Source organism: Eulemur rufifrons, chromosome 13 (genome assembly GCF_041146395.1).
Source record: "Eulemur rufifrons isolate Redbay chromosome 13, OSU_ERuf_1, whole genome shotgun sequence".
Lineage (NCBI taxonomy): Eukaryota > Metazoa > Chordata > Mammalia > Primates > Lemuridae > Eulemur > Eulemur rufifrons.
The window spans coordinates 3,695,331-3,718,727 of NC_090995.1; the positions used below are offsets into that span (position 1 = coordinate 3,695,331).

The 23,397-nt window shown below is 44.0% G+C and overlaps 1 protein-coding gene and 1 long non-coding RNA gene across 2 annotated transcripts in view; one reads left to right on the plus strand and one right to left on the minus strand.

Annotated features, from left to right (window-relative positions):
• The window catches only part of METAP1 (methionyl aminopeptidase 1), a 43,892-nt gene extending 42,480 nt beyond the window's left edge, over positions 1-1,412 (minus strand). Inside the window, exon 1 of the mRNA XM_069485330.1 lies at positions 1,279-1,412. Within this exon, the coding sequence (XP_069341431.1) occupies positions 1,279-1,392 (114 nt within the window). The 5' untranslated portion in view covers positions 1,393-1,412. The remainder of the gene's footprint in view (positions 1-1,278) is intronic.
• Positions 1,413-1,720: 308 nt separating this feature from the next.
• Positions 1,721-9,459, plus strand: LOC138393941 (uncharacterized). The gene is made up of 4 exons (XR_011235277.1): positions 1,721-1,798; positions 4,303-4,385; positions 8,427-8,560; positions 9,068-9,459. It is a non-coding gene; the product is annotated as an uncharacterized lncRNA (long non-coding RNA).
• Positions 9,460-23,397: the final 13,938 nt, after the last annotated feature.

A 23,397-nucleotide genomic window follows, 5' to 3' on the forward strand; every position in this document is an offset into this window, starting at 1 on the left:
CATTTAATATTTGAAAATACCTATAGTATTTGTATCATTGTGTTCATATATTTGCTTCCATTCTTATACATTTATATATGGCGGTGTTCAATTTTACTGACATCCTTTAAAAATAAAAAGCCTTACATTTCATGTTCCTTGGATAATTTAGAGAAACCCCGTGAACTACATCAGCATTCCCTCTGTACTGCGTAACACTGGAGCTCAGAAAGATTAAGTAACTTGACTAACTCAGGATCACACATTCACTGGCAAAGGCAGGGCCCTGACCAGGCCTTCTAACTTTGTTCACGCCCTCCTGCCCCCAGGACGTTGCCAGCTCGATACCGGAGTATCGGAGCATTCCCGGAGTATTCTCGTGCCTCTCTTCCACGAACCTGGCCAGTAAGAGACTGAGAGCCACACTCCTGCTGTCCCGCCAGCGTTCCGGGTCTGGAAACGCAGCAGCAACACTCTTTGGTAAACACGAACACGAGCACACGCTCCAGTCGGGACCCCACTCAACGCCGGGTTTGCCCCACTGCACGCAACTTGTTAAAATACGACCTTAAAGCGCGACCTTAATGAAGCTGTCCTTTTCACCCAGTGGGAAATTCAGTACCAGAGCAGGACGGTTCATCCCGTTAACTCACAGTTCCCTAAATTAATAATTGTGGACACCAAAGGAAAAGCAGCAATTGCGCCGATCCCCTGTATCCCCACCCCCAAAGTTGCTCAAGTGTCAAAGCGCAGGAGTAAAACACAAAGAAGCGGGGCTGGGGCTGGCGTTCCTCCTCTCCGCGACCCTCGGGCAGCCCACCCCGCGAAGCCCAGCGGGTCGCTTCCGCCCCGATCCGGCCCGGACCGGAGCGACCACCCGGCCCGCGGACCCAGGCGCCCGAGACCAGCGCCCGCCGGGAGCGGCGGCCGCGGCGACTCGCGACCCCGGGGCTGCCCCTGTCCTGGGCGTCGCTACCTGCCCGGGGCGGCCGCACACCTGGCAGCCCCCGCGCGGGCGGAAAAGGCACGACGGGAACCGGCCGCTGACGCGGAGCCCTCGGGCCGCGGCGACCCAGGACAAGTCGGCGCCCGCCCCCGGCCCACACGGCGGCAGCGGACGCGTCCCGCGAGCTCCGGGACCCCCGGGGCCGGAGGGGGCGGCGGCGCCGCGGGTCGGGGAGGCGGAAGCGCGGCCGGGGCAGGGGAGGAGCACGTCCGACCCGCCGCCGCGGCGGGCGGGAGGGAGCGCTGGGGAGGGTCCGCCGACGGCTGCCCAGCCGCGAGGGCGCGGGCGCCTACCTGCGAGCAGAAATACGAGCCCTGGATGCCCAGCTTGATGCAGGTGGGACACTGCAGCTTGGCCTCGCGGCTGCAGCCGTCCGTCTCGCACACGCGCGTCTCCACGGCCGCCATGCTGCCCGCCCGCCGGAGCAGCGCCGCGCCGAGGAAGAGGCGGCGGAGGGAGGGGCGGCGGGCGCAGGGGAGGGAGCGAGACCGCGCCGGGGGCGGAGCTCGGCCCGCCGCGGGCCTGGCGCGGGGGGAGGGGCGCGCGGCCGCCGGGACCACGCCGCGCGCCCGCCCCCGCCCGGCGCGCGCACGCGCCGCCCCGCCCCGCGGCCTTCGCGCCGCCCCCGCCCGCGCCGCCCGCCCCTCCCCGCGCCCGGCGGCCGCGCGCACGTGGGGCCCGGCGTCGCCCTCCGCCCGCGCAGCGCCCTCCGGTGTCGCCCGGCGGCAAGTGCGACCTCCCGGCGCCGCGTGGCGAAGGCCGGGCGGGGTCCGCGGGCAGCGGCCTCTCGCGGCGCCGCTCGCTGCCTGAGAGGTGAGTACGCGCTCGTCCTCCCCAGGCCCCGCCGTCCCCGTGCCCGCGGGCGGGTGCAGAGGGCGCGCCGCCCCTCGGCGCGGGCTCACCGGGCGCACCGGGAAAGCAGCTCGCTTTCTCTCAAGTTCTGCTTCTCGCTGGCAACGTGGGCTCCGAGGCCCGAGGCCCAGCGCTCATTCACGAGCAGGGGAGCCGGCGAGCTGTCGCCGAGGCGGTCGCCGGGGTTTGCCCTCCCTCGTGCCGGTTTGGCTTGGTTTGGTTTGACACACACCACCCCCGTTCACAGTCTGGGTGCTGGGAATAGCAGCGCAACAACTACTGGTTGATGGATGTTCAGTACAAACAATGTCTTGTGCTATCCCAGTTGATCCTTTGAGAGGTGGATAGGGGAGGCTTGTGCTGGTCCTGAAGTGTCAGAGCTGAAAGAAGCTGTAGAGGTCATCTGTTGCAAACCTGTTGCCTGAATCTTTTTAATTTTTAATCTGCATATCAGATCTGCATTTTTTAACTTGTGCTTGAATACCTCCTGTCCCTGGGGAGGAGAGAGAAACTAGTGTTTTGTGTTTTTTGTTTTTGTTTTTGTTTTGAGACAGAGTCTCACTCTGTTGCCCAGGCTAGAGTGAGTGCCGTGGCGGCAGCCTCGCTCACAGCAACCTCAGACTCCTGGGCTCAAGCGATCCTCCTGCCTCAGCCTCCCGAGTAGCTGGGACTACAGGCATGCGCCACCATGCCCGGCTAATTTTTTCTGTATATATTTTTAGTTGTCCAGCTAATTTCTTTCTATTTTTAGTATAGATGGGGTCTCGCTCTTGCTCAGGCTGGTCTCGATCTCCTGAGCCCAAGCGATCCTCCTGCCTAGGCCTCCCAGAGTGCTGGGATTACAGGCGTGAGCCACCATGCCCGGCTGAGAAACTAGTATTGATTGAACATCAACTAAATGCTGTAAACTTTGTTATCTAATCATATCTTTTTAAAACTTCCATATTTAAAAGGCCAGAAAAGCTCATATTACTTTTATTTTGAATCACTTTGTTTTACCATATAAGCAATACATATAATGTAATAAAATCTAGTAATAAAAATTTTGTGTACATATAAGCTAAAAGAAAAAATCAACAGCCATATATGTATGTATACATGTGTATATGTATATGATACATATGTGTACATGTCAATATAAAATATTTTTAAAAACTGGACCATGTACAATTTAGCTACCTGTTTTCTTCAATTACTATGCTGTGAACTTTCTTTATTATCATTAAATGTATCTTTACCACATAATTGTAATAGCTGTATAATATTCGATTATATGGATAATTTACTAAATCAAATCCACTCCTAATAGACATTTGGATTATTTTTAATTGTCTTTTTTTTTTTTTTTTTTTTTTTTTTTTTTGAGACAGAGTCTCGCTCTGTTGCCCGGGCTAGAGTGAGTGCCGTGGCATCAGCCTAGCTCACAGCAACCTCAAACTCCTGGGCTTAAGCGATCCTACTGCCTCAGCCTCCCGAGTAGCTGGGACTACAGGCATGCGCCACCATGCCCGGCTAATTTTTTGTACATATATATTTTAGTTGTCCATATAATTTCTTTCTATTTTTAGTAGAGACGGGGTCTCACTCTTGCTCAGGCTGGTCTCGAACTCCTGACCTCGAGCGATCCACCCGCCTCGGCCTCCCAGAGTGCTAGGATTACAGGCGTGAGCCACCGCGCCCGGCCTTAATTGTCTTATAAACAAAGTTTCAGTGCATATCCTTTTAGCTAGACATTTGCATATATCCTTATTTACTTAGGATATATTCTTAAAAGTGGAATTGCTGTATCAAAGAGTTTCCATTTGTGTTCTTTATACAGTTTGCCATATTTTTATGTTTCTCAGTGTAACTCCCTCCAAAACATTTATTTAGAAAGGAAAACTAGTAACTTTACAGTGGAGAGACCTGGCAGATACTCTCTTCATCATTATCAAAGTGAAAATCACTAATAATAGTACAAATCGACTTTGTACACCTCTGTATATGAACCACTGAGAAGAACACAGTATGTCTTCTGTGGCGTTCCGGCCAAAAATGCATGATTGACTCCAATCGTGAGGAAGCATCAGACAAACCCAAACTGAAGACATTCCACTCAAATATAATTGACCTGTACTCTTCAAAATGCCAATGCCCCAAAAAACAAAGATCTGAGGGACCCCCCCAGATCCAAGGAGGCTAAAGAGACCTCATGACTGAATGCAGCACAGGATCGTGGGTTGGATTTTGGACCAGAAGAAAAAAATATTTTTACCATAAAGAAAATTAGGTTGTAATGTATCCTTAAAAATTCCCCGATTTGACAGTTACACTGTAGCCATACACACACACACACACACACACACACACACACTGGGAGACAGAAAATGAATGGTAAGACAAATGATAAATGTGATAGAAGGTCAATAGTTGGGGAACCTGCATATACTAGAGTTCTTTTTTCAATTCTTGCAACTTCTCCACAGGTTTGAAATTATTTCAGAATAAAAGAAAGTTTTAAAAATCCTTTCTAGATGCTCGTTACCTACAGGATCAAGTCCAAACCACTGTAAGTATACCACCTGCTTAACGCACTGGCCTCATCTCTCCCTGTTTCTCATGCGTAGGCCTTTGACCCTCTGGTAGTGGCAAACTGCTCGTGGTTTCCTGAACACACAGTGCTCTTTCATTCTTCCATGTTCTTCTTCCTTTTTTCTTAAAACTGGTCAAGTGAAACAGTAGGAATGGAGAAGGAGCAAAGGAATCTGTAACTGGTTGTGATCCACTACTTGTAAACACCACTGCACTGGGACCAGCCCTCCCATGTTCTTATACATACTGTTTTAATCATGACAACTACCCAGAAGTTACCAGTATTAATTTAGCCCAGGGTCAAATAGCCAGTAGGTAACTGAGCCTGGAATTGAGTTCAGGTCTGTCTGACTGCAAATTCATGCTCTTAACCACTATGTTTCATTGCCTTTAATTGTTCACCTGTCTCTCCTACTAGACCGGACTTCCTTGTAATAAGCGCTTTAATTTATTTTTCTCTCTATCCCCACACCTTAACCTGACCACAACACTTGTCTTGTAATAGGTGCTCAGAAATTTTCTTCTTGACTTTTTTGCAAATTATGAATTATTTCAAATATGCAAAAAAGATGTGTGTGTGGAGAGAGAGAGAATAGTCTGTCCATCAGAACCCAGAAAAAAACAGATGATATTCTCAAGCTGGGTAATTTGAAAAGAGTGAAGAGTTTAATGAATGGACTATATACCAAGGCGTGAACAGGGGCTTGGAAAACTGTAAGAAATGGCCCATAACTGAGTGTTAACAATGGGACACTTTCATTTCTAGGCCTGAAGGAGTAAGGGACTGAGCAATTGCCAAAACCCACAGTGGGGGGCGGGGTAGAGAGGGCCTCCAAATGGGAGACGGGACCTCTGCTTAAGAGACTGGGCCAGCCCCGGGCCACCCTAAGGTGAGGGAGCTGGGACCTCATTCTCCTCCCTTTTTCCAATGTTCTGAACGCTAGAAGGACAAGGCGCCCATTAATCCCACAGTAGACCGCACAAGCCAGCCTCTCAGGGAAGGGGGCAGCATTGAGGAGGGTGGAAAATGGATTCAGGGCGACGAATGGGAGATAATCCAGAATAATATTGCGCCCACCACCTGGCTTAAGAAATGGAATATGGCCAATGCAGTTGACGTTGCTAGTGTGCCCCTCCCCAAACGCCTCTCCCTTCTTCCTCTTCTGCAAAAAGAGTCATTATCCTAAATTTGGTACGTATCATTCCCATGCATATCTTAAAACTTTGTAATGGCGTCATACTGTATGCGGTCTTCATCTTGCCATCATCATTCTTCATCACGATCGTGAGATTCATCCTTGCTGACGCTCATATCTCTCATTTCTTTATTTTCCCTACCGTATAATACTCTATTCTCTGAATACTTCACAGCATGTGTATTCTCATGCTGATGGACGTTTGCTTTGTTTTCCATGTTCTGCTCTTACAATCAACACTGCCGTAACAATTCTTACACTTCTGCATAATACATTATTTTAAAAAATAAAAAATAAAAATAAAAATAAATAAAAAATAACGAATAATGGAATTTTCTGGCAAAGGCCAGCACATTCCTTGCTCTGTCATATCCTTATCCTTGAAAAGCATCATGACCAATGGGTTGGGAGTCAGAAAAGCCTAATTCATATGTCTGGTTCCTAACTCCTTGTCTTGTACAAGACACTTAAAATCTTTGAGCTTTTTTTTTTTCCCTTGTCTGTGAAATATTGTTATGAAAATCCAATGATCCAACCCATGGAGAAGCACGGGAAAAAAAAAAAAATCCAATGAGTTGGTGCCCATGAAAGCACTCTGTAATGCATAAAGTACCATACTAATGCAAGTCATCACTGTGAACTGTCTGCTTCCCCTCTCTAAGGTATCTCTTGTGAGAGCAGGAACCTCAGCCTTATTTGTTTCCTATTGTATCCCTAGTCCCCAGAATGGGGGTTGACGCAGAATAGGCATTGCATTTGTAGTAATCAGAGAAGACTAACTGCTGTAACAAACAACCCCAAAACTCTCAGGAGCTTAAGAAAATCAGTTTATTTCTCTCTTATGTCCGAGTCAGCTATAGGGCAGTCAAGGAAGCCCTGCGCTAGCAGCCGGTCAAAGATCTTACATCCATCTTGTGGCTCCACCACCTCCAAAGTTCTTGGAGTCCTCACCCGAGGATAGGCTGGCGCGTGAGCGTAGAGGGTCGTGCATGAGATATGCCAGGCCAAACCTGGGAGTAGTGTACTTCCCTCTCCTCCGTTCTGGAATTCAGTCACTGACCACACCTTACTCCAGGGGTTGCTAGAAAATGTAGTTCAACTGTGGCCTTGGGAATCAAAGAAAATTGGTTTGATTGGCATCTAGCCGGTCTTTGGTACAGCAGTTGATAAATATTTGTAGAATAAATACATCAATAAATGAAGGAAATATACATATCCCAATGCAGCCTAATATCCAGTTGATTTTTTTTTTTTTTGGCTTCTCAATAATGCCTTAAGATAGAACTTATGTCACCTAAAACGCCTAAAGCATTTTCCCTGCGTTTGCTGTTAAGATTCCATAGATAACGTAGAAGGTTTTCAAGAGTCGCATTTCCCACATATGGGGGTTGGAGGGATTGGTCACCAAATGCTGCTTTCACCCCATTGCTATCTCCGCACTCTAACTACCTCACGGACCAGACCCATTCTCTGACCAAATTGTGGCGACATCTACCTTCCTTAGTAAACACAGCCAATAGCTCATTATCTTGAAATCCTGCTTCCAAAATCCCACTTGGCTTGCTTGTCATAGGGACCCGCTGGCTGAGAAACTGACCCTTTTCCATACCATTCTGAAGCCAATACAGCTCCACGTGAGGGTTTGCTGCTTCTCCTCCTCAGTCTTTCCCATGTGCACAGCCCTGGATCAAGTGGATTTTAAAACTTCTGAGCTGAGGCCGTAAGAGAGCTGTAGCTTCAACTGTAACCCCTCTGGGAACACGCCCTCTGTGTGGGTACCCAGCCCCGGTGTAAGAGGTCTGGCTACCTTGAGACTTCCATGCACGAATCACATTTCTTTTCTTTTCTTTTTCCTCTATGGATAGCTACATACAAATTTGATTTGGGCAGAGTTGTAGATATACTTGTGAAAGGTAAAACAACACAGCTTCTAGATAAGAACATTGGAAAATATCTTCACGACCTTGTTGAAGGCAATGATTTCTTACAGAGGACAGGAAAGCTGCATGTATTGAAGTCCACCCTTTCCCCTCTGCTCCGCATGCCACCTTTGTCTCATATCAAGTGTCCGTATATGAGTGGATCCGTGTCTCGACATTCTGTATTAGTCCATTTGGCTACGCCTTGCCTCCATATGGCCCTTAGTCACTGTAGCTTTATAAGTTTTGATGTCTGAAAGAGCAAGTCCTCCCATTTAGTTGTTTTTTTCAAGAGGATCTCAGGCCAGGTGCAGTGGCTCACGCCTGTAATCCTAGCACTCTGGGAGGCCAAGGAGGGAGGATCACTCGAGGTCAGGAGTTCGAGACCAGCCTGAGCAAGAGTGAGACCCCCGTCTCTACTAAAAATAGAAAGAAATGATTTGGATGGCTAAAAATATATATACATAGAGAGAGAGAGAGAGAGAAAATTAGCCGGGCATGGTGGCGCATGCCTGTAGTCCCAGCTACTCGGGAGGGTGAGGCAGGAGGATGGCTTGAGCCCAGGAGTTTGAGGTTGCTGTGAGCCAGGCTGACGCCATGGCACTCTAGACCGGGCAACAGAGTGAGACTCTGTCTCAAAAAAAAAAAAGAGGATCTCAGTCTGTAACACCAAGGGAGGGGGAGGGGGTCAGAACTCAAGAGTGGTGAGGAAAGGGTTGGGGTCCAAGCAGCAGCTCAGAATAGAGTATCAGAACCTAAACAAGGTGTGTGGGGGGGTCCTTGCAAGGAGGCAGCTCAGCACCGAGGCTGAGCATCAGAGCCCGGCGCCCCCTCACCTAGCTCAGATTCCAACACTCGCACCAGGCTGCCTGTCTTTGGGAATCCCCTCTTCGTCCTGTTCAGGCTCCAACACTCAGTGTGAAGAGAGTGTCCCCCTGCAGGGGATGGCCTGGAGTAGGATGTCAGAGCCTCAGCACGGTGACGAAGTCGTCTCTGCAGCACGATGAGCCTGGCTGGGATGTCGTAACATGAGGAAGGTGAGAAAGGGCATCTCCACGGAGGAGCAGCCTGGCAAGGGGTGTCGGCCCCTGAGTGTGGTGAGGAGGGTGTCCACACAGGGGGAAGCTAGCATGGAAAGTCAGAGCCTAATGGGGCAAGGAGGGCACCCCCCCCACCCCCCGGGGAAACCAGCACAGGGAGTCAGAAACTGACTGCTGTGAGGAGGGCGTCCGTGAGGAACGGGGCAGGCGTCGGGCGCTGGAGCCCCGGCCAGGTGAGACAGTCATCATCTGGAGACTGAGCCACAGCAATGGGGATTGGTTTTATACGGAGATATTGATCAAGTCAATAAATACATTCAGGATAACGAAGGTCAGTTTTCTCACTTTCAGAGAAGGGAATTACAAATATAGACAACAAAAACAAACTGCAGTGTGGAACTGGAATTGGGAGAATTGGCATGAGCAATGGTTTGCAATATATATAGACCTAAATATATGTGTGAATGTGTAAGAATAGGTTCATATGTGTGTGTGTAAATACAGGCATTCCCTAGTGCTGTCGACTGAGCAAGTCTGAGACCGGAAGCATCTCATTAGCAAGGATCATACCTACCGCTCAGATCTCGGCTTCTGAATATCAGACTCTGCTTAAACGAACCAAGACACCTTGGAGAGATGACTGGTCTCTCATCTGGGCTCAAGAAAGTACAAAATCTGGAACATCTTGTGCCAGAAAACAAGCAAGTGCTCAAAGAATTTTGGGGACATGTAAAACGAAGAAAAGAAATGGAAAAGCACGCTTCAAGAGGCTCCCAGGGTCCAAATCACAGAGAATATTAGCATCAAAATAAATAATGATAATAGATTACAGTGCATTGGAATAGGCTATGATTTCGTACTGACAGGAAATGATGAGTCATACAGATATAAAATGATAAATGAATAAATCGACAGTTTAATGAGAAATAGAATATTTACATGATTCAAAAGTGCTTCCCACAAAATGCTTATTAATGATAAAGGGGGAAAGTAACTTCAGAGTTGGCAGACCAGGCAGACACCACCTTACTCAAGTAATCAAAATAAACGTCACCAAGGGGACTAAATTGCGCTCTCCACCTGACAGCAGAAGATGAATGTAGCATCGCTTCTGTGATGTCCCTTTCCAAAGAGGCGTAACCTTAATCCAATCGTGAGGAAACAGCAGACAAACCAAAATCGAGAAACCTTATACAGATAACTGCCTTGTAATTGTCAAAAGAGTTAAGTTCATGAAAATAATGGAAAGACTAAAGAAATGTTTCGGATTCGTTACGGACTGAATGTTTGGGTCCCCCCCTGCCCCGCCCAAATTTCGTATGTTGAAATTCTAACTCCCAGTGTGAGGATACTAAGAGGTGGGGCCTTTGGGAGGTCGTTAAGCCATGAGTGTGGAACGAGGCACAGTGGCTGCTTCCTCTCCCTGTCTCTCCCCCCACCATAGGAAGACTCAGCAAGAAAGCAGCCTGCAAACCAGGAAGGCTGCCCTCACCAGACACCAGCCCTGTGGGCACCTTGATCTTGGATTTCTCAGCCTGTAGAATTGTGAGAAATAAACGCTTATCGTTTTTTGTTGTTTGTTTTTTTGAGACAACGTCTTGTTCTCTTACCAGGTCTAGAGTGCAGTGGTGTCATCATAACTCACTGCAACCTCAGACTCCTGGCCTCAAGCCATCCTCCTGCCTCGGCCTCCCAAAGTGCCAGGATTGCAAGTGTGAGCCACCACGCCGGGCCTTAAGGTTTACTGTTAAAGCCCCTCAGTCCGAATTGACTAAGCTAGGACCGAAAGAGAATAAAGAAACATGACAAAATTAAAACATGATTCTCAACTGGATCCTCTTGGGCTCTAAAGGACATTATTGAAACATTTGGTGAAACCTGAATAGGCTCTGAGGATTAGATGGTATATAATATAGCAAAGGTAATTTCCTAATTTTTATGGTAGTGTTTGATTGTGTAGGAAAATATTCTGGTTGTAGGAAATATACTCCAAAGTATGAGGGGGTGATGAGCATGAAGTTGGCAATTAAGAAAAAATAATTTTTGTACTAACAACTTTTCTGTAAGTTTGAGATTGTTTCAAGAAATGCAGCCTCTCCTACCACTCTGGGAGGCCGAGGTGGGTGGATCGTTTGAGCTCAGGAGTTCGAGACCAGCCTGAGCAAGAGCAAGACCCCATCTCTACTAAAAATAGAAAGAAATTATATGGACAGCTAAAAATATATATATAGAAAAAATTAGCCGGGCATGGTGGTGCATGCCTGTAGTCCCAGCTACTCGGGAGGCTGAGACAGGAGGATCCCTTGAGCCCAGGAGTTTGAGGTTGCTGTGAGCTAGGCTGACGCCACGGCACTCACTCTAGCCCGGGCAACAAAAGTGAGACTCTGTTTCAAAAAAAAAGAAAGAAAAAAAGAAATGCAGCCTCATCCTATGCAAAGTATTTATAAAAAATATTTTATGTATACTAGTTAATGCATTTTTCTAGTGCATAGTACAATAAACTTTTTTTTAATTATGGGCGGAGCCAGTGCCTGACCCACAGACATTGTGAAAATTGCCTGACCTACTTTGAGGAGATAGCTTGACCTTGATTGAAATGCTTTAATTTTAACATATACACAATATAATTCCACTAGAAAGTGATTTTTACAATTAATAAACAAATGCATCTACTTGTACATTTGTTTTTATATGTATATGTGTACAGAGTAACAAAATAACAGAACAATGGGATCACACAAATGCACATTTCAGCCATCAGCTACATAAAACATATCCCTGCATGTCTGTATACACTATCCATGGGTTCATTAGACAATGGCTACGGCAAATTGTATCTGCAATAACACTTTTAACTTATGAAATGCAATACAATTAGCATGTTTGGCTGAAACCTCTCTAAAAGTCAGTATTTCCTTTACTGTATTGCCATAGTGACTTTCCACAATATACTTTTAAAATTTTCTTTAAAAACCAGATTATGACAGGCTGTTTATAATTCTGGGCAATGACATCTTGTTCTTATTAAATTACAAAGAACAAAATGCATTTTAATAGATGCTTTGATTAAATTGTATGAATAACAAAATTTCTGTTGTCCTTGATTTAAAAATGTGTATGTGGAATCATTAGGGGGAAAAAAACGCCCACACCTACTTTGCACATAATTATACAGGTTCTTAAAATATCTAAAATATGACATTTGCATTTAAAACCAAATCACAAATGGATACTCAATTAATATTAGCTGGTGAACATCTGTTAGTAGCTTTTAAGAGGATGATTTTCTTACTTTATTAAGAACATCTAGATATAACAAACTAGGAAATATAGCAAAAAATGTTTTTTTATAATTGCAGTTTAAAAAATACCTACAGGTAGCATGTTGAGAAGTGTATTAATATCAACATGAAGAAATTTAGAAAACTTTATTGAGAGAATTAAGTGGAAAGACACATATATTTATGTGTCTTTTTAAACAGACTTTTTAAAAAGTGTCTGTTTGTCCCAAGTTAATATATAGGTTAGTTATAATTACAATACCAGTGAAGTATGTCATTATTGTTTTGTTACTTATAGTGAAATAATTTTAAATTTTATTTTTTTAAAGCAAGCAAAGATAGCACAAAATTATGGATGAAAAGTAATAAATTAAAAGAAAAGCCTAATTCTACCATATATAGAACTATTGATGCCACCATGATGATAATATAGTCCTTAGTTACAAAATAGTCTAGAAAACAGAGTGATAAAGTGGGAAACATAAGAATATTTCAGTTCAAATTCTGATTCATCGCCTTTGCAGTTAGTTTCTCCTTGCCCCTTCTCATATATGATGTATGATGAAAATATTGCAAACTAATGTAAAAGGGAAGAATGATTGAATAAATAATCTTAAGAAAATTTGGTAGCAATTTGGAAAAAATTTTTAAATTATGAATTAAAGAGAAAAAGGAAAAAATTAGAGGTAGGCCAGGCGCGGTGGCTCCCGCCTGTAATCCTAGCACTCTGGGAGGCCGAGGCAGGAGGATCGCTTGAGCCCAGGAGTTTGAGGTTGCTGTGAGCTAGGCTGACACCACGGCACTCTAGCCCAGGCAAGAGAGTGAGACTCTGTCTCAAAAAAAAGACAAAAGACAAGTGTTGGTGAGGATGTGGAAAAAGGGAACACTTGTACACCGTTGATGGGAGTATAAATTAGTACAGCCATTATGGAAAACTGTATGGAATTTCCTTGAAAAACCAAAAATAGAATTGTAATATGATCCAATAATGCCACTTCTGGGTATTTACTCCTCAAATTTGAAATCAGCGTGTTGAAGAGATGTCTGCATTCTGTTCACAATAGTCCAGTTATGGAATCATCCTAAGTGTCCATTCATAGATGAAAGAATGAAGAAAATGTGGTACGTACTATACAATGGAATACTATTCAGCATTAAAAAGGAAGGAAATTCTGTGACTTGCAAAAGCATGGATGGAACTGGAGAACATTATGCTAAGTGAAATAAGCCAGGAACAGAAACACAAAATACTGCACGTTCTCACTTACATGTGGGATCAAAAACAATTGAACTCACAGAAGCAGAGAGTCAATCAATGGTGGTTAGAGTCTGGGGGGTGGGGTGAACAGGAGATGATGGCCAAAGAGTACAAATCTCAGTTAGACAGGAAGAATGAGGGTTTTTATTGAGATCTGTTGCACAGCTCAGGGAATAAAGTTAATAACAGTGTATTGTACATTTCAAAATTGCTAAAAGTTTCAAATGTCCTCACCAAAAAAAAATAAGTATTTGAGGTGATAAATATATTAATTAGCTTGATCTAATTATTCTACATTGTATTCATAAATCATAACATCACTTTATGCCCCATAAGATGAGATTATAAATCACCATTTTACAATAAAATTTAAAAATTCCAATCACACATATATTTACTTTCTTCTCCATGTCCCATAGGGTTCCAATGCTCTTTTCTCTATTTTCTATCCTTTCTCTTCTCTAAGTTTCTGAGTATTTCAGACAACAACCTGATGCTCGTGTTGAGAGCCCAAAGTAGTATTATTTGGTAATCTTTTCTCTTGATCTTGTAATTCAAGAAAATAATTCTATTTCATGCCAAAAAGTTATATATCTGACTACCTGTGTTCTGGAAAGGAGAGGCCAGGAGTCCCAGCAAAATGTCTACATATTTTCATTTTATTCTCATTTTATTCTGGTCAGCTCCTTACAGTCTCAGCTTTCTTTGCTCCAAATCTCATGTCTTCATTCCCATTTCTTTTATCTTAAGGATTTGGGCATACATTTTATTCTTTTACTGCCGCTTGAGTAGAAGAGAAAATAAATGCATATAGTCATTCTTCCATGTTTAACAGGAAGTCATATATACATATGTGATCCTGTTCAATACTGGAAGAGTGCCACAAAGCAAAGCATTGTCACAAATTTCTGACCATAGTCTCTTTTAAAAAAAAAAAGGTCTTTAATTCTTATTTCCCCTCTGGACTCAAAAGCCTAAATAAATAAGCTAAAATTCAAAGTTAAGAATATTTTCCTTGCATAAAGATGCAGTCGCATACTTTATGAAAGTGAAAACTTATGTCTTAATGTCTGATGATCTGGGACTAGATAAATCAATCATGGAGCCCACATTTAATGGAAAATTGGACTATCCTTTAAATTTTTTTGCAGAGGTATGTATTAGCATAGAGAAATGCAATTACATGCTGTTAACTGAAAAGGCAAGAATTTAAAAATTTTATAAAAACGAACACAACCAGAGCTGGGCACAGTGGCGTGGGCCCACACTCCCAGCTACTTGGCAGGCTGAGGCTGAAAGATGAGGAATTCAAAGCTGTAGCACAGTATGCTCACACTTGTAAATAACCACTGCACTCCAGCCTGGGCAACATAGCAAGACCCAGTCTCTAAATAAAATAATAAGATAACATAAAGTAAAATACAAATAAATAAATGAATAAAACACAACCCAAAACAGAAGCATAAAAAAATACAGAGGAATCATACTCAAATATAGATAATACCTATCTTTGGTGGGACAATGACAATTTTTTTTCTTTATACTTTTCTGTATTTTCCAGTATCCCTTAATGGATACATGTTTTCTTAAAATGAAGGGGTTCATTTGACCTTTACACATTGTATACCTGAATCAAAATATCACACTAAACCCCATAAATATGTACAATTATTACATGTTAATTAAAAATAATTTTAAAAGAAGGGAAAAGGCATTTTAAAAAAGAAAATATTATTTCTTTAACTTACAGAATATGCTATATATTTATAATATTAAGCCCACATCATGGGTCTAAAATTTTCTCTTTCTTTTTTTTTTTTTTTATTTTTTTTTTTTTGAGACAGAGTCTCACTCTGTTGCCCAGGCTAGAGTGAGTGCCGTGGCGTCAGCCTAGCTCACAGCAACCTCAAACTCCTGGGCTCAAGCGATCCTCCTGTCTCAGCCTCCCGAGTAGCTGGGACTACAGGCATGCACCACCATGCCCGGCTAATTTTTTTCTATATATATTTTTAGCTGTCCATATAATTTCTTTCTATTTTTAGTAGAGATGGGGTCTCGCTCTTGCGCAGGCTGGTCTCGAACTCCTGAGCTCAAACGATCCGCCCACCTCGGCCTCCCAGAGTGCTAGGATTACAGGCGTGAGCCACCGCGCCCGGCCTTCTTTCTTTTTAATTCATTACAAGTTCTGGATTTCAGTTCACTTATAAAGATGGAGAATTTCACATCATACATTTCTAAATAATAGTGTTAGAAAGAGTTCTGGACTCACAAGCCTAACAAATTCCTGGGACTGTCTTCTCTATTTTTCATAGAAAACACGTGTTTCATTCTCCAATTCAGCCTTCAAATTAGTTTAGTCAAATTTTGTGCTAATACAACTCTGCTATCCAAAATGCAATGCCTCAGATAAACATCCACCAAGCACTACAAAGTTTAATTGGAAATACGTGGTGTTCCACATCTGGTTTCCTTCAATACCATTTAACAAATTAAAACAGCAAGTGGCATCAGCTGCTACCCCTTTGCCATTAGCAAGAGATACTGAAGAGTAGCTTGAGTTGATTTATGCTGACACATGGTACAATGTATTACAGAATTTTTCTAAGAACGATCACATAGACAAGTTGAACTGAAAGGAATTTTTTCAAAAGTGGATTTGGAGATGACATATAAAATACGCACCATTCTGATTTTCTGTCTTGAGTGCTTGCGAGAAATTTAAAAGAAGTGGAAACTTTGAGTAATTAGAGTTAGACAAATATCCATAAATTGTAGAATGTTTGACATGTACGTTAACACCAAGGCTTCATTGCAAATTCTGGACTTTATTTCTCATTTGAACTGTGAAAATCATGCATTATCTACAGGCTTGCAGGATCTAAAGATGGAGACTTGATTACCCCCGGAACATAACATTCATACGTAAAGAAATAGCCTTTTATATTCCACCTCTGTTCGCAGCAAGCCTTTTGGCAAAGAGAGAGGCCCAGGAAAGAAGCAAGAAGTACCTTCATGCCTTCCAGTTTGGGCTCAAATTAGACAGATGCTCTGTCGTGTCTTCCAAGTAGGTAGCCGGAAAGATGACGACGCCACCACGCCAAACCAGTTTGGAAATGAAAGAAAAGCACCCGTTTGATTGATACACGTATCAGCTTTTGACAAGCCCCTCTGCCGCTGCCATTGCTTGGTGGCACATTCACTCACACGACGTGAATTTACCGATTTCTGTTGCTTCTTTTCTTTGCAAAGTGATCCTTTTCTATCAGCACGTTCTGGTTACCCTATTTGCATATTTATGTCTCTCAAAGGAACACACACCACGTAGCATATAAATTAGGAATTTTATCACTTCCATTCATGGGCCTTGATTTATGGCCAGACTCCAGCTCTGTTCTGGGCACGTCCAGAGGCAGGGCGAGAGGTGAGGTCCGCAGGGGCTAGCAGGGAAGCCTCCATGGAGAGGTCAGACGTACTGCCAAGGTCAGGATGCCTTTGTTAGAATGTCACTTCCTCCAGCTGTGAGTACAGCTGCTGTTGTGACAATGACCATGGTGACTGGATGATGCTATTTAATCAAATGTCTCTCGGTAATTCAGAAAGTGGCAACGTGCAACCTGGGATTGCTGAAGCCATCTACTTTGCTTTAGCCGGTCTCATCAGCATGGGAATGAATAATGCAATTGAATAATGCAATTCAGTCTCTTTCCATAGCGGGCAGTTAAATCGTATTTCCCCTCAAAACGCTTGCAGCGTTTAGGCAAGTTTTTTTTTCAATAACAGTCTTTACTACAAAAATAATAATGCATCTTTTGGGATTCTCAATAATTTTATGTTCATTACTGTTTATTACATGTATTTTGATATTTTTTTATAGAGAGGAATAGGATAGGCTTCCAGTTCCTAACATCATTTCATCTTATTTAAAGCATTGATGTTATCTTTAAATACTTTATTTTACAATTTACAAAAACCAAATAGGACACGACAGTAAAAAGCTTTTGGGGAGCTCTCTGAGAAGTCTGTTATTAATGAAACCGCTCTTCTAAGGCCTCTGTCCTCTTTGAAAATAAACAAAAATAGAGGTCCCTGAACAGAATCATGTTATGTTCCTGATAGTCTGGAATATTTAATAACATTGAAAGAAAATATTTACCATTATAAGGTCTCTCTCTTCTGTGTCACTTAGGAAGAATTTTCTGAATTTGTGTAATCACTTAAAGAATCTTCCTTACTAACACTGTTAGAGATATTCGAAGATTGAAACGTGATCAACAGCTGAGTGGGGCTATCCCTGACTTAATAGAAGAGTTAAATTATCTGTCCCAACTCAGAACATAAAGGAGCAGCTCCTAATATTAATATAAAGGGATTTCATAGGATATAAGCAGGGAGCTCTTGCTCACGGAATTAGTAAAACAAAAAAATGTTTGCAGTTACCATATTTACCAGTCAGCGTAGATATAAAGAATCCTGTCTACGCTGTGCAAGGTCATGTCCATGACGACAGGAGAGTTGAAGATGCAGAACGTCGATGCTGAGGAACAGGGAGCCTTTTGGGGGTGTACGGGCTCACTAGGGGCTGCTACAACAAAACTACCACGAACTGGGTGGTTCAAACACTAGAAGTTTATTTTCTCACAGTTCTAGAGGCTAGAAGTCCAAGATCAAGGTGTCAGCAGGTCTGCTGTGTTTTGAGGCCTCTCTCCTTGGATTGCAGAGAGCTATCTTCTTGCTATATCCTCACGTGTCCATCCCTCAGTCTGAGTCGTCTGTGTCTTCATCTCTTCTGATAAGGAGGCACTCAGATTGGATCAGGGCCCGCTCATACGATCCTGTTTTACTTTAGTTGCCTCTTTAAAGTCCCTTTCTCCTAGAATAGCCACATTCTCAGGTTGCTGGAGGTTAGGACTGTCAACATAAGAATTTGGAGGGAGGACAAAATTTAGCCTATAGCGTTGGGAAGTACGCAATCCTTGATCTTTCGGAATCCAGCTCCAGGAAATGTGGAAGCAGTTCACAGGATTTCCCAATGGAGAGTTTTGATTATTCATATAATTCCCGAAGCTTCAGGGAAAGATGCTCCAACATCTTTCTAGCATTGAGCAATATTTGCATATATGGCCACACATGCGGAATAGAAGAGTCAGTGACTGTTATAATGTATTAATCTTTAGTAAAGATGAGTCAAGGCCGGGCGCGGTGGCTCACGCCTGTAATCCTAGCACTCTGGGAGGCCGAGGTGGGCGGATCCTTTGAGCTCAGGAGTTCGAGACCAGCCTAAGCAAGAGTGAGACCCCATCTCTACTAAAAATAGAAAGAAATTATATGGACAGCTAAAAATATATATAGAAAAAATTAGCCGGGCATGGTGGCGCATGCCTGTAGTCCCAGCTACTCGGGAGGCTGAGACAGTAGGATCGCTTGAGCTCAGGAGTTTGAGGTTGCTGTGAGCTAGGCTGACGCCACGGCACTCACTCTAGCCTGGGCAACAGAGTGAGACTCTGTCTCAAAAAAAAAAAAAAAAAAAAAAAGATGAGTCAAGATATACAATATTTTCTTCCCAGAGACTTTGCCAAAGTTGTTTGGGACATTTTACTAAGTACAGGTGTCCAAAACATTTATATGGTCAGGACATCTCGACCACATATTTAACAAAAAATTTACAAATATTAATATTATATAAGAAATGGGGCTTTACATGGTATATTTGTTAGCTTATTGGTAAGCTAACTGCTGTAACAAACAGCCCCCAAATTTCAATGCCTTAAATTTTCTTTCTTCCTCATGCAAAGCCTAGTAGATGTTCCTGATTAGGCTGCTGTTCTGGGCAATTCGTCTCCAATTGGTCATTCAGGGAAGCAGGCACTTTTCATTCTGTGGAACTGCCATCTGAACTAGGTGGGTCCCAAGGTTTCCATGGAAGGGGAAGAGAGCATGAGGAAGCCACGACGGACCCGTACTTTCCCTGACCTGGATGTGAAGCACATTAATTCTGTTCACATTCGCTACAACCAGATTTCCAGTCCCTTAGATCCTAAGGGACTGGAAAACATATAGTCCTTGGCTTGGTTGCTGCTTCCCAGTTGCAACTCTACCCTGTGAGCACAGAATTGGAATCTCTGGTGGTCAGGAGCCACCAAACCCTGCTACACACAGCAACTCCAGTGAAAGTTTCTTTAAATGATGTTGAATTGGAAAAGCAGTGGTGAAAAGCCAGAATGTCTGGCTTGAGTCCTAGCTCTGCTGCTTACTTGATGGGGGACCCTGGAAATACTGGTTAATTCTAACCACCTTGGTTTCCCCATCTGTAAAGTGGGAATATTATTTGAAAGGCTGAACAGAATAACTGGAAAGCACTTGGAACAATATCTGGCCCACGGTTAGCACTCTGTAAGTGTTAGTTATTCTGCTTTTCGTAGAGTCTGCCACAATTATAATTCCTTGTGAAGCAAACTCAGAAAGGCTTGAGAAGCACTAGCCCCGGCAGTTTGCACAAGGCTAAGCAGATGATTCAGACTGAATGAATGGACCAATATTCTCTCTTGCAAAGCTGAGTGTATAACACACACACAGTAAGTCAGCAGTTTATTGTGGGGGGTAGAATTCAAAAAATGAAAAGAATAAAGCCAACCAACACCCAGAGAAAAGGCAATGATCAGAAGCCATGAGACAATAAAAGCCAAGAGTAGTCAGAAACCATGAATGGCACCAGCTGAGGAAGACAATGGAGAGAAGTCAGCTCATTGCTCAGTAGCAGGAACAGCAGCCACAGAGTAGCTGAGTCACCAGGATGGTACAGGACAGCGGCAGGGAGCCACACAGCAGCGTGAGAATACAATGGCAGGAACTGGCAATACCCCACGTGATCTTCCAGATTCATTCCAGTGGGGAAGGGGAGACTGGCTGTAAGTCGGACATCTGTCTTCTTTACTTTAAAGCCCCATTACTTATGACTCCCTAGCATGTCATTTTGGCACGTGATCTGAAAGCACCCGTCATTGGAGTCACTGTGATTCATCTGAAACTCAGAAGTGAGTCTCGTTCTTTTTTCTGATAATGCAAGTACAGTAGATGGAAATCACGGTTCTCAGATACAGATGTACAAAAAGCCCTTCTACATCAAGATACTTCCCGATTCTGAGCACCTCTCTCCCCGGATTCTACCACACATATGGAAACTCAACTTCATTCATTCTTTGAGCTTGATCCCAATCTTTGCAGGGTCGCGGCTCTGCAATGTTACATAGTGCCAGGGCATCCGGGAGGTAACAGAAAGGGCCACTGGTCATTGGCCATCTCTTCGTAGCCCTGGCCATGCTCTGTCTGTGTCGTCCCTTCGGGTCCAGCAGATCCAGCAGCGCTCTGCACCAGGTTTGCAGCACGGATGTTTTTGCCAAGGCTGAGAGTGCCATGCTCGGATACCCATGCACCCTGCAGCCATTCCTCTCTGGGGTCTTCCTCGCTTCCTCCCTAGCAATACCTCCCGAAAGCATGATCTGGGTCCCCAGTCCAAAACCCAATGAGAATTGAGTCTGCAGAATCCTTTTCTCTAAACTGCGCAAAGTTCTTTCACTTCAACTTTCTACAAGTCATTTTATCTCTGCCTGCAACTTCTCTCCTCTACTGAGGCTTAGCCTTTGAAAATAAAAGCCAGACGGTTGTCCAGGCAACTTCATTGGCCCTCCTTACTACAGCCTGTACCTCGAAGAAGAAAGCACAGACCCTACTACTTCCTTATCTGAGAAGAAGAGCAAGGGAAAAATAAAGGAATATAAAAGTGAAATATTTTAAAATATCTTTATTCTCATTTTTTTTCTTTTTGCCTTAGACACTTGGAAGCTCAGATTCAAATTTGACGCTCAGTACCCACAGAGTGAGAATATTTACTAGTTTATGTTTCTTAAATTTTGATTTCTGATTGAGTCTCATTTTCCTAACTTTATTACTGATGCCTTGTAAACAAATATGTTTTCCTACTTATTCAAACTGATGTTGATTTTTCTAAAACTGTTACAATTCATGCAGCAGTGTGGGGGTCTCTAGAGTTTGGTAGGTTACAGGAGTAGAGACCTACTCAAGCTATGAGGACTCAAGAAGACAGAAATGACTTGTGAATTGGAAATTCCTTTGTGATGTCCTACAGGTCTAGTAACTGAGTCAGCTTCCAGTGACTCCACTGTGTGTGCCACCATGATGGAGATTCAACTGTTCTGTGTCTGATTGTCTTGCTCTGGATGCCACCAATGAGGTGACCCTCTTTTTTTGCTCAGCATAATGGAATCTATTTTAGTTTCTCTTTCTTCTTGTCCTTCTCTGCTTGTAGGCTTCTACCAATTACCTTTCCTCAATTTTTGTCTTCCAGTTTTTGCCTCCGCTACCAGTTGAACACCTTCCAAATAAAGAGGATATTCATCAGTCTAATTAGCCCCAATTATCCCCTTTGGACAGAGATGTCATGATAGGTCAACTCATAGGTTATTGACTGAATCATGAGTTGGCTTTTCTTGGATCAGACAACTGCCCTTGTTCGTGTTAATTGAGGCCAAGGGGACAGGGTCATTTTACACAAGAAGAGAATTGTAGGCAGAAGTAATGCTCTGGAAGAGGACTATAGGGAAGAACCTCCTAGAAGGGGCTGTGAGCAGACAGCTATCTTAAGGCTCAGCTTGCTCAGTATTGCTGTTAAAAGTACAGTAAATAGGGCAACTATTGCCCTTGGAATAGTACAAATATATCCTTTCCCTTTGGGGATAAAATCCTACCCCAACTGACACAGACGTGGTTCGGCCCTATGACTTCCATGAGACAATGACCGAAGTCCAACTGGCACATTTTCCAAAGTCTGGGTTCTTTAGTCTTAAACAAGAACTTAAACAACGCTGTAACTTGCGACCACCCAATGAGATGACACTTTCTATTTGTGTCTAAATTATTACGATGTAAGTTCCCAAGCGGCCCCCTAAATACAGTTTCTAATGACGACTTCTGAGCTCTGTGTTATTTTATATCTCCATTTGCCCAGCTTCCACCAGACTGTGCATGCAAGTAAGGTCAGGTTAAACGCAATAACCCCACAGTCCCAGGCTCACGGCATCCCCTGCATAATCAGGGCTTCGGTCCCCTTTTGAAACTTCAGTTTCTGGAGGCGTTTTAGGCATCTTCAGTGAGTGTCTTATGTATGTTCACAAAAACACTCTGAGTCAGCACCGCATTAGCTCACTGGGGCTGTAGTTCTTCCACCCAGCGCGATGTTTCCCCGGAGGATCTGGTCCTGCTCCGTTGGCATGGTGATGTATGCCGGGTTCTGCTGATGCCCAGGGAGGCCTCTCCATCAGTTGTTAAGCACTGCAGGCTCCAAGCTCCCTACAGGCGTCTCGAGGACTGACATCAGCTTCTGTGTCTGCTCCGCCAGGCGTGGCAGTTCCTACTGGTCTCAACCACTGCCCTGCCTGCCAGCCTCCCTTCAATTCCATCTCTCATCCAGCTCCACCACAAAGGCCCTGAAGGAAAGCTGCTTCTCTTCCTCTTGAATTCAGTTCCGAAAGGAGGAATGCAAACCCACGGTGCCAGCCATTTACAGTTTCCAGTCAAACAGCACTTTCGATTTTTACCCCACACTCTTTCTAGGTCCCACATGCCCAACGCAGGGGACTCGTAAATGAGAAAGAGCTGAATGACAGCCACCAGGCTGACGGCAGAGCGCCATTCTCCTCCTAGGAAGGCTCTCGTACAAACCAAGTTCACTGTTTCCGACTTGGTCTTCTGTAAGGTGATTTCTCCCAAGGGGGAACTTTGTCCTCATACAAATGGCTCCTACTGGGCCCACACTACCAGTTTGCCAGGCATCCCTGCCTGTGTCTGGAATTTAGCTAACTTTAAATTGGGATTCTTGGCCGGGCGCAGTGGCTCACGCCTGTAATCCTAGCACTCTGGGAGCCTGAGGCTGGAGGATCGCTTGAGCCCAGGAGTTCAAGACCAGCCTGAGCAAGAGCGAGACCCCGTCTCTAGTAAAAATAGAAAGAAATTAGCTGGACAACTAAAATATATATAGAAAAAATTAGCTGGGCATGGTGGTGCATGCCTGTAGTCCCAGCTACTCGGGAGGCTGAGGCAGGAGGATTGCTTGATCCCAGGAGTTTGAGGTTGCTGTGAGCTAGGCTGACGCCACTGCACTCACTCTAGCCTGGGCAACAGAGTGAGACTCTGTCTCAAAAAAACAAAAAAAAGAAAAGATTTAGCATTACTTATTTGACAATGTTTCCCATACAATTTGATACTTCAAACAAGCTTAATTA